General features: G+C 38.7%; 1 protein-coding gene across 1 annotated transcript in view; it reads right to left on the minus strand.

Annotated features, from left to right (window-relative positions):
- Positions 1-17121, minus strand: part of LOC139735127 (calcium-activated chloride channel regulator 1-like) — a 68147-nt gene that overhangs the window by 9970 nt on the left and 41056 nt on the right. Inside the window, exons 5-9 of the mRNA XM_071645892.1 lie at positions 9595-9727; positions 8902-9085; positions 7909-8041; positions 7318-7451; positions 6480-6704 (exon numbers count right to left, since the gene is read on the minus strand). Of these exons, the coding sequence (XP_071501993.1) occupies positions 6480-6704; positions 7318-7451; positions 7909-8041; positions 8902-9085; positions 9595-9727 (809 nt within the window). The remainder of the gene's footprint in view (positions 1-6479; positions 6705-7317; positions 7452-7908; positions 8042-8901; positions 9086-9594; positions 9728-17121) is intronic.

The following is a 17121-nucleotide window of genomic DNA, read 5'->3' on the forward strand; positions in this document are numbered from 1 at the left end:
AGTGAAAACAAAGTTTGAATTGAATTGAATAGAATTAAAATGAGTTGAATTGAGTGCGCTTCTGCTGGCGTTGGGGCTGCGGGCCGTTCAGATTCCTTTCCTTCCTCCCTCAATCTTTTAATGAAGCCTTGTAATAAAGTATATATCGTTGGCTGAGAACAAGAAGGGCTTCGCTTTTCTTTTTTTTTCTTTTTTTTTTTTGGGGGGGGGGGTATATTGAGTTATTGGTATCGTGTTAGAGCTCGATCTCCCTTACATCATGGTGTCAATTTTTAATTGTTTTGATTTCCGGTGAAATATTCAAGGGCAAGTTCACCTTCAGACATGTGGATTGAGTGACTGCAGCAATATGAATAGAACACATCAGCAAGAGTTTGAGGAAAATCAGACAATCCGCTTAAAAGTTATGAATTTTTGAATTTTCTGCTTAGTCACTGCTGAATGAGAAGACTACTACAGCTTGTGATGTCACATGTGTACAACGATATAAAGAACATAAAAGAAAATTCAAGATATTTCACTTTTCTCGCATTATAAAAGAACATATGACTTCCCTCTTTCAGAAGGCAGGGGGAATAATATTACCCTTAACATATGTCAGTGACCAGTTGAGGAAATGTGCACTTTTTTCAAAAAGTAAAATTTTGTGAAATTCTCTTTATATTTTCCTTTTATCGTTGTACGCATGTGACATCATACACTGCAGTAGTCTTGTCATTCAGCAGTGACTGTGCAGATACATTAAAAATTCATAACTTTTGAACTAATTGTCCGATTTCCCCCAAACTTTCACTGATGTGTTCCACTGATATGTCTGCATTTACTCAATCCACGTGTATATGAAGGTGGACTTGTCCTTTAAGAATGAAAACCATAAGGACGTTATCTTACCCTATATTTGGAACAGTAAATCTACCCCCCCCCATTTTGTTTAACCCTTTCTGTGCCAGTCGAGTCAAATGTGCACAAATTTCACACACATACCTCTGGAAAATATCATGACGTGGCACGTAAAGGGTTTGATAGACTCTTATTTCATGAAAATTGATTGTTTCGTTCTTATTTACGCTCGAGTCTTAGAACGCGATAGCGTCCTTCTGGTTCTCAGCTGACAATATATATTTTCAGCTGACAACCAGAAGGAAAAAAGAAAAAAGAAAAGAAAAAAGCAACAGGTGAACTATCACAATATTCGTCATAGAATGCACCGTTATGATACTATATTATGAATGGATATATGTCTAATAAACATGAAGGGCACATTTCTTGTTTCCATCAGAATCATCAGATTCCATCAGTTTCCATCATAATAATCTGTTCTCTACCATTTGTATTTAAGCCAAACAAGTTTATTCAGTTGTATCGTATAACTATGCTAATTTGATGTATCTTCATAAAAAGAACTGAAAATACAAGAAACGAAATATGAATATGATGATACATACATGCCCGCCAATAGGACCGCGTCGAAATCCCTCACTAAGTAACACGTGGCTCAAAAGAATCTGATTATCTTGATCACCAGAAAGATCAGCTCAACTTACTATAGTATAATTATATATTTTGTTGTCGTTGCACCAAACAAATATAGGGCCTATTGCTGAAACTTGTTTACAACTATTAAAGGCAGCCATTGATTGATGTGGAAGGATAAGCACAAAATAGCGTAGTAGAAGTATGTAGGGCGTAGGAGTATAATGAAGTTCTATATAGTACACCGAGCATAATTTGTATGTTTCTCTGCATTGTCTTTTCTTAATCACACTAGTACTTCAGTTATGATTGACAGATGATGTAAGTTTGTTTGTTTGTTTGTTTTTTGTTTTTTGAGGGGGTATATTCAAATAATCTGAAGACGAATAGTAGTAAATCGTTAGAAAATGTATGACAAAGTATTATCCCTTCGGCCACCATGAAGTAATACACGCAACATGCGTTTAGATTATACGTATTGTTCGGACGAGATTTGGGGGTCAAAAAGGGTGAACACACAGTATTGATGTGTAATCATGTGAAGATGACTCCTTAGAGACAAATCTTCCCTGTGTTTACCTGCCTAATCAAAGTGTCCTTCCACGCATTATGCATCAAGTGCCTAGACGAGACGCGAGTTGCCGTCCCGCCCCATTGCCAAGGCCAGCTTATTGAGGCGTACCGTAGGTATTGTACACTGCCGCTCCGACGAACCTACGATCAGGGCCACAAGAATACCCATACCTACTCCCCAAATTGAGCTCGTGTAACCTTGAGAATGATACTTCTCCTTTTGTTTTCTTGCATCGTGCTGTCAATCAACCTTTGGCATAATGAAACCAATATCACGCTGACCTATTTTGTTTTGCTTTCTAAAATATAGCGGCCATGGTCGTTTCAGCTGTGTATCTTGCTATAGAGTCATGTTTGTATAATACGCTCTGAAGATTTCCAAACCCCTCGACGGGACAGCTTGTTTTGATGCCTATATAGCGGTTATATAGTAATGATTTGATGGGCGATTTGGGACGCTGTCTGTCTTAACATTTATCACAAAGGCAGACATGGAACAAATACCTAATCTTTTGGCCCTGGGGCGACCTGTAGCCCTTTAATAGTTTCAAATCGGCACCCATCAAGGTTTGCATGGTTGTTCATTTACATTCACAGTCGTCAGAGAAGCTCTGTCATCTAACTCGATTTGTGCATTCATCATCTCAGTTATTCCAAGACAACAGCTTTTGATGTGCATCAGACGAAAAAAAAAATGTGACAGTGAAAATCGCCAGCAATAAATATCCATTCTCCCACAAGTCTAAATCTATGTTGATTATATTTCTGCACGGTAACTAAAATCCCACAAGGTATTGACTTACATTCTTCTTGTTTTGAATTCAGTTAAACAGGATGATTCTTCAATAATGCTTCAAAACTATTGCTTAATACAAAAAAAAAATGTTTCGGAGAGAGCTATCGACTAACACTATGGAAACGTCCTGTTTTACATTCGTGATGAAATAATCAATGACCATAGAAACAAAGGGACACCGGCGTTAACCGAAGTACCTAGGCCTTTTCTTGGTTTGTGCTGGTGTTCCAAGTTTATTACTCCACAAAATTATGCAATCCTTTGAAAACTGAGTTCATATGTGTATGAGAAAGATACATCCAGAATAAATACAATACAACCTTAAACTTTCACGAAGAATACGGAAAATGGACAATTAGAAGTGTTTTTTGATGTCAAAAGAAACAAAAATATGAGCTGACCTATTTAGAGGAAGGCTTGTTTTGATTGAAGGTCCAATTAGATCAATGGTCGGATAGAAAACCCCGGAAAAACTCAAACAAAACAAAGTTAGAGTCACCTACATAACAAATGAATGAACAAATTAGCAATGACTCATCATGCAGGTCACCGACATGCCTAATGAATACTCGCAGGCCTATATAGATAGGAAACTCTATTGTCCTTCCTAAGAAATTCATTTCAGCTAAGAGATATGAACGTTGTTGTTCTTTTTTTTAATCTTTCAGAAAAACAAAGCTTTACCCCAGTCTGGAGCCCCGACAAGAATCCCACGTGACTTAAGTTAAAGAGAAAATTTTATGAGAAAAGTCTCATAAAATTCGAGACAAGCACCCATTGGTTGCAAAGCGTCTACACTGAGCTGCTTTCAAAACATTCAAGTCTACCATGGGAAATCTTGCGTTCACTGTCTACTTACACGAAGTACAGGCATTTTACATGAAATTATCTTCTATATCAAAACCACTTTAGGACTCAAAGCTTAATGCCAAATCGTTTTGCAGATCACCTTCTTTCCACGATGATCCTGCTTAAACTCGTTCCACGGTAATCAAGAATGTGATACGGGTATATGTGATTATTATTAAAGGAGACCAAAGCCTAAAATATATGCGGATTGAGTAAAAGCAGCAACATTCGTAAAACAAATCAGTGAAAGTTTGAGGAAAATCAGACATTTGATTGAAACTTTTTTTTAAAAGTTTCGGTGCCGTCATCGCTAGATAATAGCATAATAAAGGAGCACTTGACTGATCTCTTACAGAGTGCAGAGGGAATAACATTACTCTTAACACATGTCAGTAACAAGTCGATGGAATGTGTAATTTTCATGAAAAATCAAATTTGTAGGAATTTTCTTTACATATCTTTTATATTGTTGTCCATTATGACGTCAGTAAGGGTAGTAGTCTCCTTATCCAATGATGGCGGCACCAAAACTTTAAAAATTCATATACATTTTGAAAGAACGTCTCATTTTTCTAAAACATTTTGTGATGTCTTCTACTATAGTATTGCTGCTTTTACTCAATCAACATTATATTCAGGCGTTGGTTTCCTTTAATTTTTCTACTTATTCTTCGGCGGGCCGTCGATAAATGGAGCGATTCTAATGATCTGCTGACCGTTTCAGCGTGCCAGATTCAATTAATAATGTATAAACCGTCGCATTCTTGACTACCCCCAACGTGGATTGGGTCTGTTTTTGAAATAACTATGCGTCAAATTGGGTGTATCCACTGATCTCTGTACTGTAGAAAATAGATCAGGATAGGCGTGTCAAACGTGGGACGCCACATCGGTGGGGTGTCGAATATTAGCTCCTTACTCGTGTAAAAGCACATACACACACGCACACACACACGCACACACACATAATTCACACAAATCTACCAGATTATCGTCGAATAATGAGAGGGACAAGGTAATGAATTTGCCTATTCTACACCTCGTCACGCCATGAGTTTCTTGAAAGGCTATTTTGACAGCTCTAGCAAACACCGTGACGAATGATGATGACCCGAAAATAGCTGGCGGCTGAGAAATATAATACTTATATGTAAAATGTCACAATTACTGGCATGTCGAGTCAAAGGTATGGTGGTATTAGTTTGGAAGCGGGGGTGGGGTGGGAACTACTCAGGACGAATTACTGTACCTCTAATCCGTCCGTCTCACTCATGCAACTTTGAGCATTATAGCAGCCTTCATTAATTGAGACAAAGTACATCACTCCTCGCTTGGATGGTGAAATTCAGTACGTTTTGTGATGATGACTTCAATTGTTATGGGTATTATAGGAGCTATATGGGTAGAGATTTTGCCCTCGACAGTATTGCAATGGTGACAAAAACAGTGCCGATGGCTAATACATGTCCTTTTACACGGTTTCGATCATAATATAATATATCTGAGAACCTTGTGAATGTTAACTGTTGTTGTTTTTAAATCTTTTTCAACAACAAATAGGTTGTCCAGAAGACAATCGTTATCATTTATTTAAATTCATTTCATTTCTTTCTCACCAAAAGCCAAAATCAATCTTATAGCATAGCTTTATCGAATACAAGAATACAAGTGTATTTCTGTTGGAAGTATATCACCATTGGGATTATAAATTTTTCATTCCTGCTAGTGACAAACATCTTTATATTCCACATACTAAAAATCTTGCTATAGGATTGGTCAAGAGCTGATCACGTGATAAAGCGTAGTTTTGCCCATCGCATCACCTGAGAATAAAAGTTCGTTACACTCTGTGATGATAGTCATTTTGTTTCGCTGATCTCTTAGTCCACACAGTCCTAACGCGTGATTTTAACTTACAATCTTGAGTACGCGTGAAATAAAAGTGCGTTGCACTGTGGTCTATCATTTGACCTGGGTCAAATGATAGACCACAGTGTAACGCACTTTTTATTTCGGTGCCACGCGCGGGGCGCGGAGCAAATTCGTTGTTTTGTCATTTACGCGCATAGTATACGTCTAAAGTAAACTACGTAGCCTAAGCCCTGATGATACCTGAAGACAGCTAAAACGGTTTCAGATGTGGAATAAAATGGGAATATCTAGGACCCTAGATGTGGAATATAAAGCAAATAATCAACTTTTAGTTCCAGGCAATGAGACAAACTATCACTTCCTCGGCGATCTGAATGTGTACGCAATCTTTCCTCAGCTGCGCTTCGGAAAGATAGCTACATCCAGATCGCCTCGGAAGTGATAGTTTGTCCCATCACCTTCAACAACGCTGATTATTTGCTTAATACAATCCACGATAGAAAATTAAAGGGACTGTACAATACTGGTTAAGGTGAGGATTCAGCTTATAACGTTTTGCGAGATATTTAGAAACCACTCTATGAGATGTTAAAGAGCATACAATTCTAACGGGAATCAAAAGTTTTTTTGATGAAATTTGGTTTCGAAATGACTGAGATATCTAAAAAAAAAGTTGACACAAAGAGATCCTAATAAAAGTCGTGGCCTGTGAATTTTATAAGGATCGCTCTTATCTTTTATATCTTAGCCATTTCAAGACCAATTTTCAACAATTAACGTTGAATCCTTCTTGAAATTGCAATCTCTTTCATATTTCATTATGAGGTTTTTCATTATCCCACCAAAAAAATGTTATAAACCTGACGTTAGGTCTCGACCCAAACTATACGATCCCTTTAATTCCAATTGCTCGTACCTCTAGACCAGCTATCAGACCACAGGGAATGCAAGTGCCACCACCCGGTATGAGGGGAAGACTATCTCGCAGCCTCTCCCTGTCGTCATCGGAGTTCACCTGGATAAGCTCGTGTTCCTCAGCGGACATCCTGTTGAAGGTGACAATCCCGACCCACGTACCTCCCGGTAGCAGGTGGGTGAAGCCCGCCGCAGCGCCGATCATCACGTCGAGTCTATTGGCCATCTAAATTTGAAAGATTGAAAAGTATTGCCATTCAACAATAATTGTTGGTGGGTTAAGTACTCAGCCACTGTCACCGTTGCTCCTCCCACCATTGTTTCTACTATTTCTGCCGCTGCTATCTCTTTTGCACAAGGTTTGTGTCCAACTGCCTATACGTACATGCACAGAAAGCAAAAACATACACCAGTGTTGTGTGTGATATAATGTCACATGAAACATGTTATGTATGATAAACATGTTACGTATCATTATCCATATTTCAAATCTTCAAGACAAGCTGCAAACCTTTACTTCTATAAGTTCTTCAAAACGATCACCAGTGTCTTACCCATCTCCTCTTGGTTCTATGCCATTCATTCTTTCCCCTTGTGAGATATCATTGTATCCATCTCTTACTACCTTACCTTATGTCCTTTCTATTTACACCGGCCCTTCTCTCGACATTCCCTCGCCTCCAAGTCTTATACATGCTGATTTTCCATCACTTTCCAGAAGAAAAATGTTATTCAAACCGTAAGAGTGAAATCCGTAAGTAGGCCTACAGGTCTGTCTGCAGGGTACAGACATAATGCGCAAAGAAAATGTAGGAATAGGGACAGGCGACCAAACTTACACTCATACTACCAGATTTGTCCAGCACGAGGACTATTCGGCAACCATCAGACGCTGTCGGCGTGTCTCGTTGAACGAAGCTGAATGTCGGCCTGATTTTCTCCCGGCCAAGTGGCACCGAGGAGGAGTTCCTGGCTGAAAGGGGAAACAGAATATCATACATTTCGGGAATCATAATTACATATTCATTGCCATTCACGTTGGAAAAAAAAAGTCCATCACGCACACACGCAAACACACGCACACACACACACACACACACACACAATGTTCGACAGCATTACACTCTTATTTTATATTTTAGTATTAGAAATGGTTAGTCGTAACATAGATAGCAGAAGTATGGAAGTATATCTAGGCCTTCATAGTAAGAGAATAAGCAGGGTTTTTTTTCGCATTGTAATTGTGAACTTCATGTGAAGTACGGATTAATTAGTGCAAGTCCGTTTCGTCATCAGTCATGCTACGCAGGTTTGGAAAACTGCCAAACTTTAACAGTTTAAAGATACATTAGCTCTTTTACTTGCTGCTCGTTCAGGAGAATAACACCTACCTTCAATGGTAAAACGATGACACAAAGTGAATTGATTACCATTGAAGTCGACATGCTGTCGCATCACTTCCCACGCACTTCTGGCTGCACAGAGGCGATTGTGTTCGTTGTCCGCTTCTCGGTTGTGCAGGTTACCAGGAACACTCGGGTCGTCGTCGCAGAAGTCAGCAATCTGAAACAACATGCATAAAGGGAAAGACCGCTCAGCATTGTACAAAGTGCTGGTTACAGCAGACGTTGAATGAGCTACTTTTCAACAGTCGACCTACTCTCTGAAAAATCGAGTGAAAATATTCACTCTTAAAAGGGTGAATACAAACAAGAGTGGATTTAGAGTGAAATTGGAGTGAATTTTGAGTGAAAATGTTCAATATCACTCATTTTGGAGTGACCTCAAGGATCACTCTAAGATTTTGGAGTGATCCCTGAGGTCACTCTAAAACGAGTGAAAATGAACATTTTCACTCAAAATTCACTCCAATTTCACTCTAAATCCACTCTTTTTTGTAGTCACTCTTTTAAGAGTGAATATTTTCACTCGATTTTTTTTAGAGTACTGAAAGAAGATGCCCTTTGCGTGCAGCTCTTAGACGTTAAGACTGCATCTTAGAATTGAATGTTCGAGACTCTGCTTATAGATAAAATCTTTTCAGCTTTAGCTTGCATGTGGTATCACATAAGTATATTGTGTAAAGGTTATTTACCAAAAGTTTTGCTCTGTTATATTTGTTTATTTGTTATCAAGCGTTTGTAACGTTTTATTGAAATAGTTCATTGTGGATCTTTACCATCTATCATTTCATCAATATCTGAATGAACGATAATGGATGGTAGTGGCAAATGGCAATTATTTCACAGCTAGAATACTATACGAAGGAATAAAAAAAATGACAACGTGGACAATAACAATAATAATGATAACAACCAATAGTTATAATACTTATGTTCACGTGCATCTCGATAGTATTCTATTTATGATAATAACGTTAATTATAATAATGATGTTCCCAAAAGCTCTAAGAGTAGGCTTACCTCCTTCAACGCCAACTGTCCGAACATGATGGAACCAGTGGCTTCCCCCGCAGACGATACGGCCGCAACGCACTCGGCCTCATACCCGCCATCCTCATTCCCGACACATTGGCGATACTGTGGGACGTCACTGATCCCATCTGTATCGCGTATTACTGGCTTCACGTTATATCCAGAGGAGCATCTTGGACGGTGAAGAAACAAATTCACAGTGATGATAACTAGCAAAGTTTGTTTATGATAATCCTGCTTGTAGTAATGACGACAATGCTGATAGTGACAAGGTGGCGACTGTGATTGCAATAGTGTTTAATGCGATATAAAACACTAATATTGGCACCTACATGAAGTATAGCCCGAGTTCAGCATATAGTGGGAGAAGTAGACGTTTTCGTATTGTATGCAGGGCCGGCGCTACGTTTGTAAAAGTGATGGGGCCCAGTTTATTGGATTAGGGACGTCGATTAATTTTGAGGATGGGAAGGAGGACAGACATTTTGGAAGACAGTTAATTATATTCCAAAATCGGCTGACAAGTAAAAAAAGGGGGGAAAAAAGAAAGAAAAGAAAGAAAGAAAGGGTGAACATTTCCGGAATTAGCAGGCTGACAACAACAACAACAACAACAACAAGATGGCATGAAGAAGGTTGTGCTTTAACTGCCTCATTTCATCAGCTCGAGTATGAACTTACGACGTTTGTTTCCACTTGTTGTCGCTCGGTGATTGGTAAAAATAGGCGAAGTGATCTGGATCACCAATCGGGTCTGGATATTCATTAAAGAGCCCCCAACGGAGGTGTCCCCATTCATGGACTAGCACTCGACCTGGAACCACACAAATCGAACGTGGGAGCTTTTACTGCTAAAAGCTACGGAAAGATAGGTAGTTTAAAGCGACTCGAGTGGTGCAATGCTTGACATTAGCTTTGCACATGATCCATAAAGTAAAGAGACGGAGCAGTAATAGTTTTTGTACTATATGACCCGAATTCACGAAGGTGGTACAATCTTTGTCCATGGTTAAAGACCGTAGTTTTGTATGGGGCGCCAAGTGTCACATGGCCTATTTCGTTACGAAATCAGTCATTTCATTACGAAATGTTAACATTTCGTCCACGAAATGACTGATTTCGTAACGAAAAAAGCCATGCGACACTTGGCACCCCATACAAACCCCGGCTTTTGTCCATGGTTTAAACCATGGACAGAGATTGTACCACCTTCGTGAATTCGGGCCTATATGTTTCGGATTATGTAGTCATAGGAATATCGTTTTCAGAGACCGTGTGTAATAAAAAGTATTAGAATGGATACACTGTATAGGGGAGATAATCAACGTTGATAGTAGTAACTTGGTTCTCACAAGTCTGGTTGAGATGGAAACGTACCTCGCACATAGTAAAGTTATTGTGATATACTTTCTCCAGTCGTCTCATGAAGCTGAAACTGAACATTTTACATACTGTGCCGATAGTTGATAAGATATTACTATTAGTACTGATTATACTCATTATTTGCTGATTTCTCTCTTTTCGTTTGGCATCAAAAATGAGAAGACGTCGGACCAGTCTTTGTGAAATTACAAAGCACACCGCCTTTATTGTGACTCCAAGAGGTTGACATAAAAAGCGCCTTTGAGTTCTACTTGTTATTTGGTCGCTTCGACAAACATTAGTTAGTTATTCCGGATAAAACGACATGACATTGTAATGTTGGTATGTGAACTTACGTGGTTTGTGGTCTACCTCTTTTCTCCGTATCCATGAATTGCTACCTCAGACTCAGTCTAGAGCCCACCAAAAAGACAGGAAAAAATATTGTTTCCATTATAGGATTTTCTCCCTCGTAAACGTTTACTTCATCGCAACGTTCACAGACCCATGTTACCCATCTCATAAACATGCACATCCACCTTTTAGGTTCCATATCCAAACTATCATACCTCCCCTGTTTGCGGTACTGGATTGTTTGCTTTGTTAGATTATATTCCATTTGATTATGCAGCAAAAAAAAAAAAAAAAATACAGTGTTCGCATGAATTGATATGCACACAATGACGATGCCCAGGAATGTCACGGTGATACAATAATACAATGGTAGAGTTTAATCGATAATTCAATAGAATTGAGAAGAGTCCGTCCGGGGAAAGAGAAAAATATATATATATATGTATTATGTATCTTAACGAAACGATGATAGCACGATACTTCACTTTTTCACTGTTGAAGGGGATAACCCCACATGATTGATATATTTGCACTGTAAATTCATAATAAACTTGGCCAATGTTCCTATCTCGCAACCCGCCTCTCTCCCAAATATTGACTGTAAGATCTTCGCCGAAGTACTTGCCAATAGATCAAAATTGTGCAGCGACGAAAATAATCCAGACGAAGACACATTGTATTCCAGGTGGCACTGTATGACTTTTTACACTCTGCTCGAGATGTAGTTAATTATGCTAGTTGTAAAAATATCGCACGTTCAATTATCAGTCTTGCTCAAAGGAAAGCCTATTAATTTCCTGGACAAATACAATATCGGGATCACAAGCATTTTCCCCCCAATATATACATGGAAGAATTCTTCAGACGTGAAAAACAGCCCCAGGTGTTAGAGTGGGTAAGAATAGTGTTATGAAAGTAACCTACGAAGGCAAGTGTTACTCTTCATAGCTAAAGAAGAAGTGTTTATATACAATCTACAGTTTCTTGATCAGTTTGTCTGTTCCTGTTCAGTGGAAACAAAGACACAGGTTCCCCAATTGTTAATGTGGTTTACGTTCAGATGGTCAGACGGTGATATGTTACACTATAAAAACATCGGTGTTAGATTTAACACCACGGGTGTTAAATCTAACATCGATCAAACTTCAATAGAGGACCACACCCACAGGTGTTAAAAATGCACTGTGACGGTGTTGAAAAGTGTTCACCTGACACTTCGTAGTGTTAATTTGACACTGTACCTGGTGTTATTTTGACACTTTACTGGTGTTAATTCAAAAATGACACCACATGGAGTTGATTTGATATTTGTTGGTGTTAATATCAATGGTTTAACACCCGTCCAGCTTCAATAAGAGACCACACCAGCTGGTCTTACTTTGGTGTAAATCTATTTTCACATTTCTTCAAAAATCTAGTATTTTAATGTAAAATTCTTGATCGTCTTGTTTAAATTAAAAATCAACAAGAAGTGCAGTTACTAAGAAACTCTTCAAAAAACAGTTTAAAACTTGGAAATGACACCCGGAGGTGTTAATTTAACACCATAAATGAGCACCGAAAATTTAATACCAGCTCGGTGTTCACTATTTAACACCGGACTTTTTGCAGTGTAGGCATATGACTTTGACTTGGCGTCTGAAAACATATGGGAGAAACGATTGTGTCCTAATTGAATCCAAGGTTGGGTTTGATTATGGAAATTATTTTTGTTTAACAGAACGGGGTTCGGAAGTTCTGGCTGCATGGGTCACTTAGAGAGTGGTAGCTTAAAAATGGGCAGCAACAAAGGGTTAATTTGTATGAACGTGTTTTGTTATGTCAACCCATTGTTGACGGCTTGTAGCACAGCTTGATGTGACTTCAGGCAGCTATGCGCTGATTACTTATGCATGATGCAGAAACAAATAGTTTCCGGAGAAGTATAGTCGGAAAGAGGCCTTCACATACTGGAAGACAATGGTCTCGGCTTGTCCCGGTGAGCCGGCTCAGCCTCACTTGGCATAATGGCCGCACAAAGATCCAGAAAAAATTCGGTGGGGAATAAAAGAACCTATATATTCAGCAATTACATTTCCAGTGCGTTAAAAAACACACACACAACAACAACAGCATCAGAATCATATAACAAAGGCTTACCGTGCAGAAACAATGGGGCGTATGACTGAAAAATCATGTTCAAAATAAACTTTGACTCATGCTCTTTCAAAAGTAATGACGCATTGAGCAAATTTATTTATTCATGCATCTCTGAGTGCCATGCCTTTGAAAATTTAATGTAAAAAAGATTGATACATTCTTTTTCTGACCTCCGCACATACTAGGAAAATGAGTTGAATAATTTAGACAAACAACAAAAGAACCCTAAAACAAAGGCTTTTAGGGAATTTTGATAGACTCTGAGCACTTAAAAAAAAATAAAGAGATAGACACTTTAAATTAGCTAATTTATTCTTCAAAGCGTTATGAAGAGATTTATTATGTTGGATTATGAGCTATGCCCCAACATATTAAACATGACCACCTGCCTGTCCTTGCAAAGTCCACATCGCCTCTGCATGTCAGCGACTGCACGACTTACCATCAATGAATGGGTCTCATTTGTGTATCATTTGAAAAAAAAATGTGTATGTCAAAATTTATTTTGAACATTCGTTTTTAATCATAAACCCCCCAGTGATTTGGTACAATGAGGTGTTAATTTAGGTTTCTTTATCTTCTAAGAATAAGTTGTGTCAATCTCTTTCGTTTCCTGCAGTGCTCAGTTTCAAAGCCAACAAATGGAGCAAATGGTTCTAGACATTAAATTTTCAAAATCATACTTCCCAGAGATTGATGAATAAATACATTTGCTTAATATAGGTTTTCACAGCCAATTTCGCACTTTTTTCAGTCCAATTCCTAATTGCTGCATTCAATTTAGCACAATTTAGCCTAGATGGCATGTTCGGTATTTCAATTTCATAATCTTTTCATTCAAATTCATTTTCGAGCATTCAAATTACCTTTAACATCATTCGAATCAGCACTTTTTCAGTTCAAATTCGTAAGACAAGCACCATTTCGCAAATCGTTCATTCAATTTAGCATGATATAGTCACGTGATCACGTACACGCTGTGCTCGTTCATTCGAATTCATTCTTGGGCATCCAATTTCGCATTTACTGCAGTCAATTTAGCAGACACGTTTATGCTCTTATTCCTTTTTTTTTTTCATTTTCATTCATCATAGGTATTGTTTGCAAGAATCATAACATTTCATATTTTCGTATTCATTCTTTATTCTGATATCATCTTTGCACCACTACTTTCAAAATATGTGTTAGTGTTTATAATGTTCGATAACATTATTTCATTCACAGATATATTATTCTTAAGTTTGTTTTGACATTAATTGGGAGGAGGTTTCAATTTACAGCGTGATTATTTCTTTCATCTGCATGTTTCATTATTTCCATTTGGTGAGTGCTATATTGTGTTAATCATCATTAAGAATAAAGTTCTTGGATCAGCTCTAGCAATCAATTTGTCAAGGTTATTACCCTTAAATGCTTCTATGATTCTTTCCCTGTCTTCTTGAGAGATACGCCTGTATCTAATTTGTGTCCATGACTGGACATAAGAAAGTGCAGTGAATCTATGGTACTGGTGCATGTATAATTCTGATAACCTCTGTGAAAGAAGAGGGGCATTACAGAACAACAAACTTGAGTTATTTAGGGTCAAAGATAAGATACCTTTACTATATACTTAACAGTGTGTGGATGAAACCAAAATTACATTTAAATACGTTCTCACCTTTTCAAAATAGAAATAACATTACGCCAATTTGAATGAACATGTTTGGAATTTGACTGCCCATACGCGAAATTAGATGACTGAAATACCATTTTCCGCCAGTGCTGGCGAATTTGAATGACTGAAAAGCACGTGCCAATTTGAATGCCCGTTTTACGAATTCGAGAGGCACATGTGCGAATTTCATTGATCGAAATGCTAAATTGAACGAACAAGTTGCAATTTTGAATGACAGAATGTGTAGTGACGAGGATTTTCGCTAAATTGAATGAACCTTTTATCAAATGGACTGACAACAGTGCGAAACTGGCCGGGAAAACCTATAATATATCATTTGAAACAGCATAAGTCAAAGTTTATCTTTAATGTGCTCTTTCTTATATTTTTCTGGGACGCACTGTACATAATAATAACCTACTCGGTGGACTTGGTCTGGCCTTAGTGGCCTATAAGCTACGATACTAACTCTCGCATATGAGAGATTTGAAACGAGTTGAATTTTGAAACTGATGTTTGCACCATGTTCCCGCCGCCACGGCAGCGCCGTTTGACCAAAAACGTAGCGCGCCGTAGTTAGGTGGGATAGTCTCACGGTTTTTTTTTTTCTCTTCCATACTCTAGTCTTGTTAGTTCCAGTCCTGGCTCCAGGAAACATGTATAGCTGTCAGGCACCGTTCACCGTTCTTCTGGTCAGGCTATAGACTACAAATATTTCGCGTCATTTCGCGTCAAACTAAAAACCGTCTCCGATTTTTTTCAACGGCCTAATACGGGCTGCATGCCACGTTTTGTTGCGTTCATCACGTTTTACTACGGTTGTTATGTTTGTCATCAGCACCGGGACTGCCATGACATTTTTTTTTTTAACAGTTTAAAGATCTGACGCGGCACCCACAATATCTTCACGGTTTGTCACGTTTGCCCATCCCTTGCTACCCCCCCCCCCCCCCCCACCTCCTTGTCTCACATCCATCCCGCTTTGTCTTCAGTGGCTTGGAACGTGATTGCCGAGGCCGCCGGGAACATGGTACACGTAGCATAACGCACCGTGTGGGATTTTTGCCACTTTTTCTCCTTATACAAGTTTTATTAGGTGTTGTTATCATAGCAGGATCTATAATAACAAAACTTTCCTTGCAGTCTGTGGCGATATGAGTGACGGGCTGTGAGGGAAAGGAGCTACGAAATTCCGGAGGGTCAAAGGTGCACCAAGGTTTGGTCTACGGTTCACCATGGATGCCAGTAAGTTTCACTCTGGCCCGTCACGTTCTGATCGGTTTCCACACTTTTGACACATTCCCCGGACACATTCTGATCAGGGTCTGACATGTTTTTCACGTTATGTCAAGGTTTTCTACGGTTACGACGTATAGACACCGGCTAGCGTTGGAAAACGTTTACACCCACAGAAAAAAAAGAAGTCCTCTCAAGCAATAGCAATCATTACTTTCTCCCACGTTTGTCTCACGTTCACCCCGTTTTATTCACTGTGGCCTGAAACGTGATTGCCGTGGCCGCCGGGAACATCGTGTAAACTTTTCATTATACATAAAATCAGGATCCCGAAGAAAACTCGTCCTTCTCCATGAGAAAAAAAGAAGGAGAAGAAGCCAGATACGGAATACGTCGTGTTGTTTGGTTCTTCAAGAGATATTCCTTTGAAGATTATTATTGGTTGTGAGGAGGACCCTATAATGATGAACAACGAGTAAATGTTGATGGCTGATCATTCCAGTGTCCAGGCTCAGTGAACACTATTCAATATTCAAAAACAACGTTCCTGCTTTGTCTTGCCAGGAACAAAGCGTCAAATATGAAGTCTGCGCTTTTTTTTTAGGCTAAGGTACGTGTCGTTCTGCTTGTAGTTGCATAACGCGTGATCCACAATGTTAATTCCACGCTATGTAGCTCTTTATAGAGCTCTGCTAACTCATTCAAAACGCATCGCACTTTGGCCTGGGTTACTTACCTGTTTTGCGTATCAATATCTAGAAATGTTGCTACCTTTTGAAATGAATGCAGGACAATAGGTTGAATAATAACAATGTTAATATGCACAACCAGCAGTGAGCTGCCAGATAACACAGAGATAGACGTTTTTTTCCCCCATTTTTTTTCGAGTTCCTGCCAAATGTCTTTTAGCAGCCTGTCCTCTTGAAATTCGATTAGGTTTATCATTTTCCACATTATTGTCGGGGGGGGGGGGTATATTTTGTTTTGTTCTATATGAAGATTTTTGCAGTAAACGTGAAATGAGAATAACAGCAACAACGCTGTACTCTGAGACCAGAACAGTGACACCCGCCCCCGCTGCATCGTGACTGCATCAGCACATCAAATTTGAAACAAACAAACTTTATGTTTTGTCAGGAAGAAATAGATACTTTTTAGTGTACTGTTACGTGCTACGTTGCTAATATTCTCATCGATGAAATGTTTCATTCGTTATCATTTTTCGGGAAATATTTTTCTTTTCTGTGTATATGAGCAAAAGATTTGCAGAGTGAAAAGAAATAGTATAGTACTCGCAGGATTAATTGCTTTGGCGACCAATATGTGAATCATTGCTTTATTGACTGTTTTATTTCTCAGTGCTCCTTTTTCATATAATTATAAGAATCTTCTTAATCTGTCGTATGATGCAATACAAAGGGGCTGTCATGGCCTCAAAGGTTAATGTCCAAGTCGCTATT

The sequence above is a fragment of the Diadema antillarum genome, unplaced genomic scaffold (assembly GCF_040938485.1).
Source record: "Diadema antillarum isolate AM-2024a unplaced genomic scaffold, OU_Dant_1.0 seq00000564_RagTag, whole genome shotgun sequence".
Classification (NCBI taxonomy): Eukaryota; Metazoa; Echinodermata; class Echinoidea; order Diadematoida; family Diadematidae; genus Diadema; species Diadema antillarum.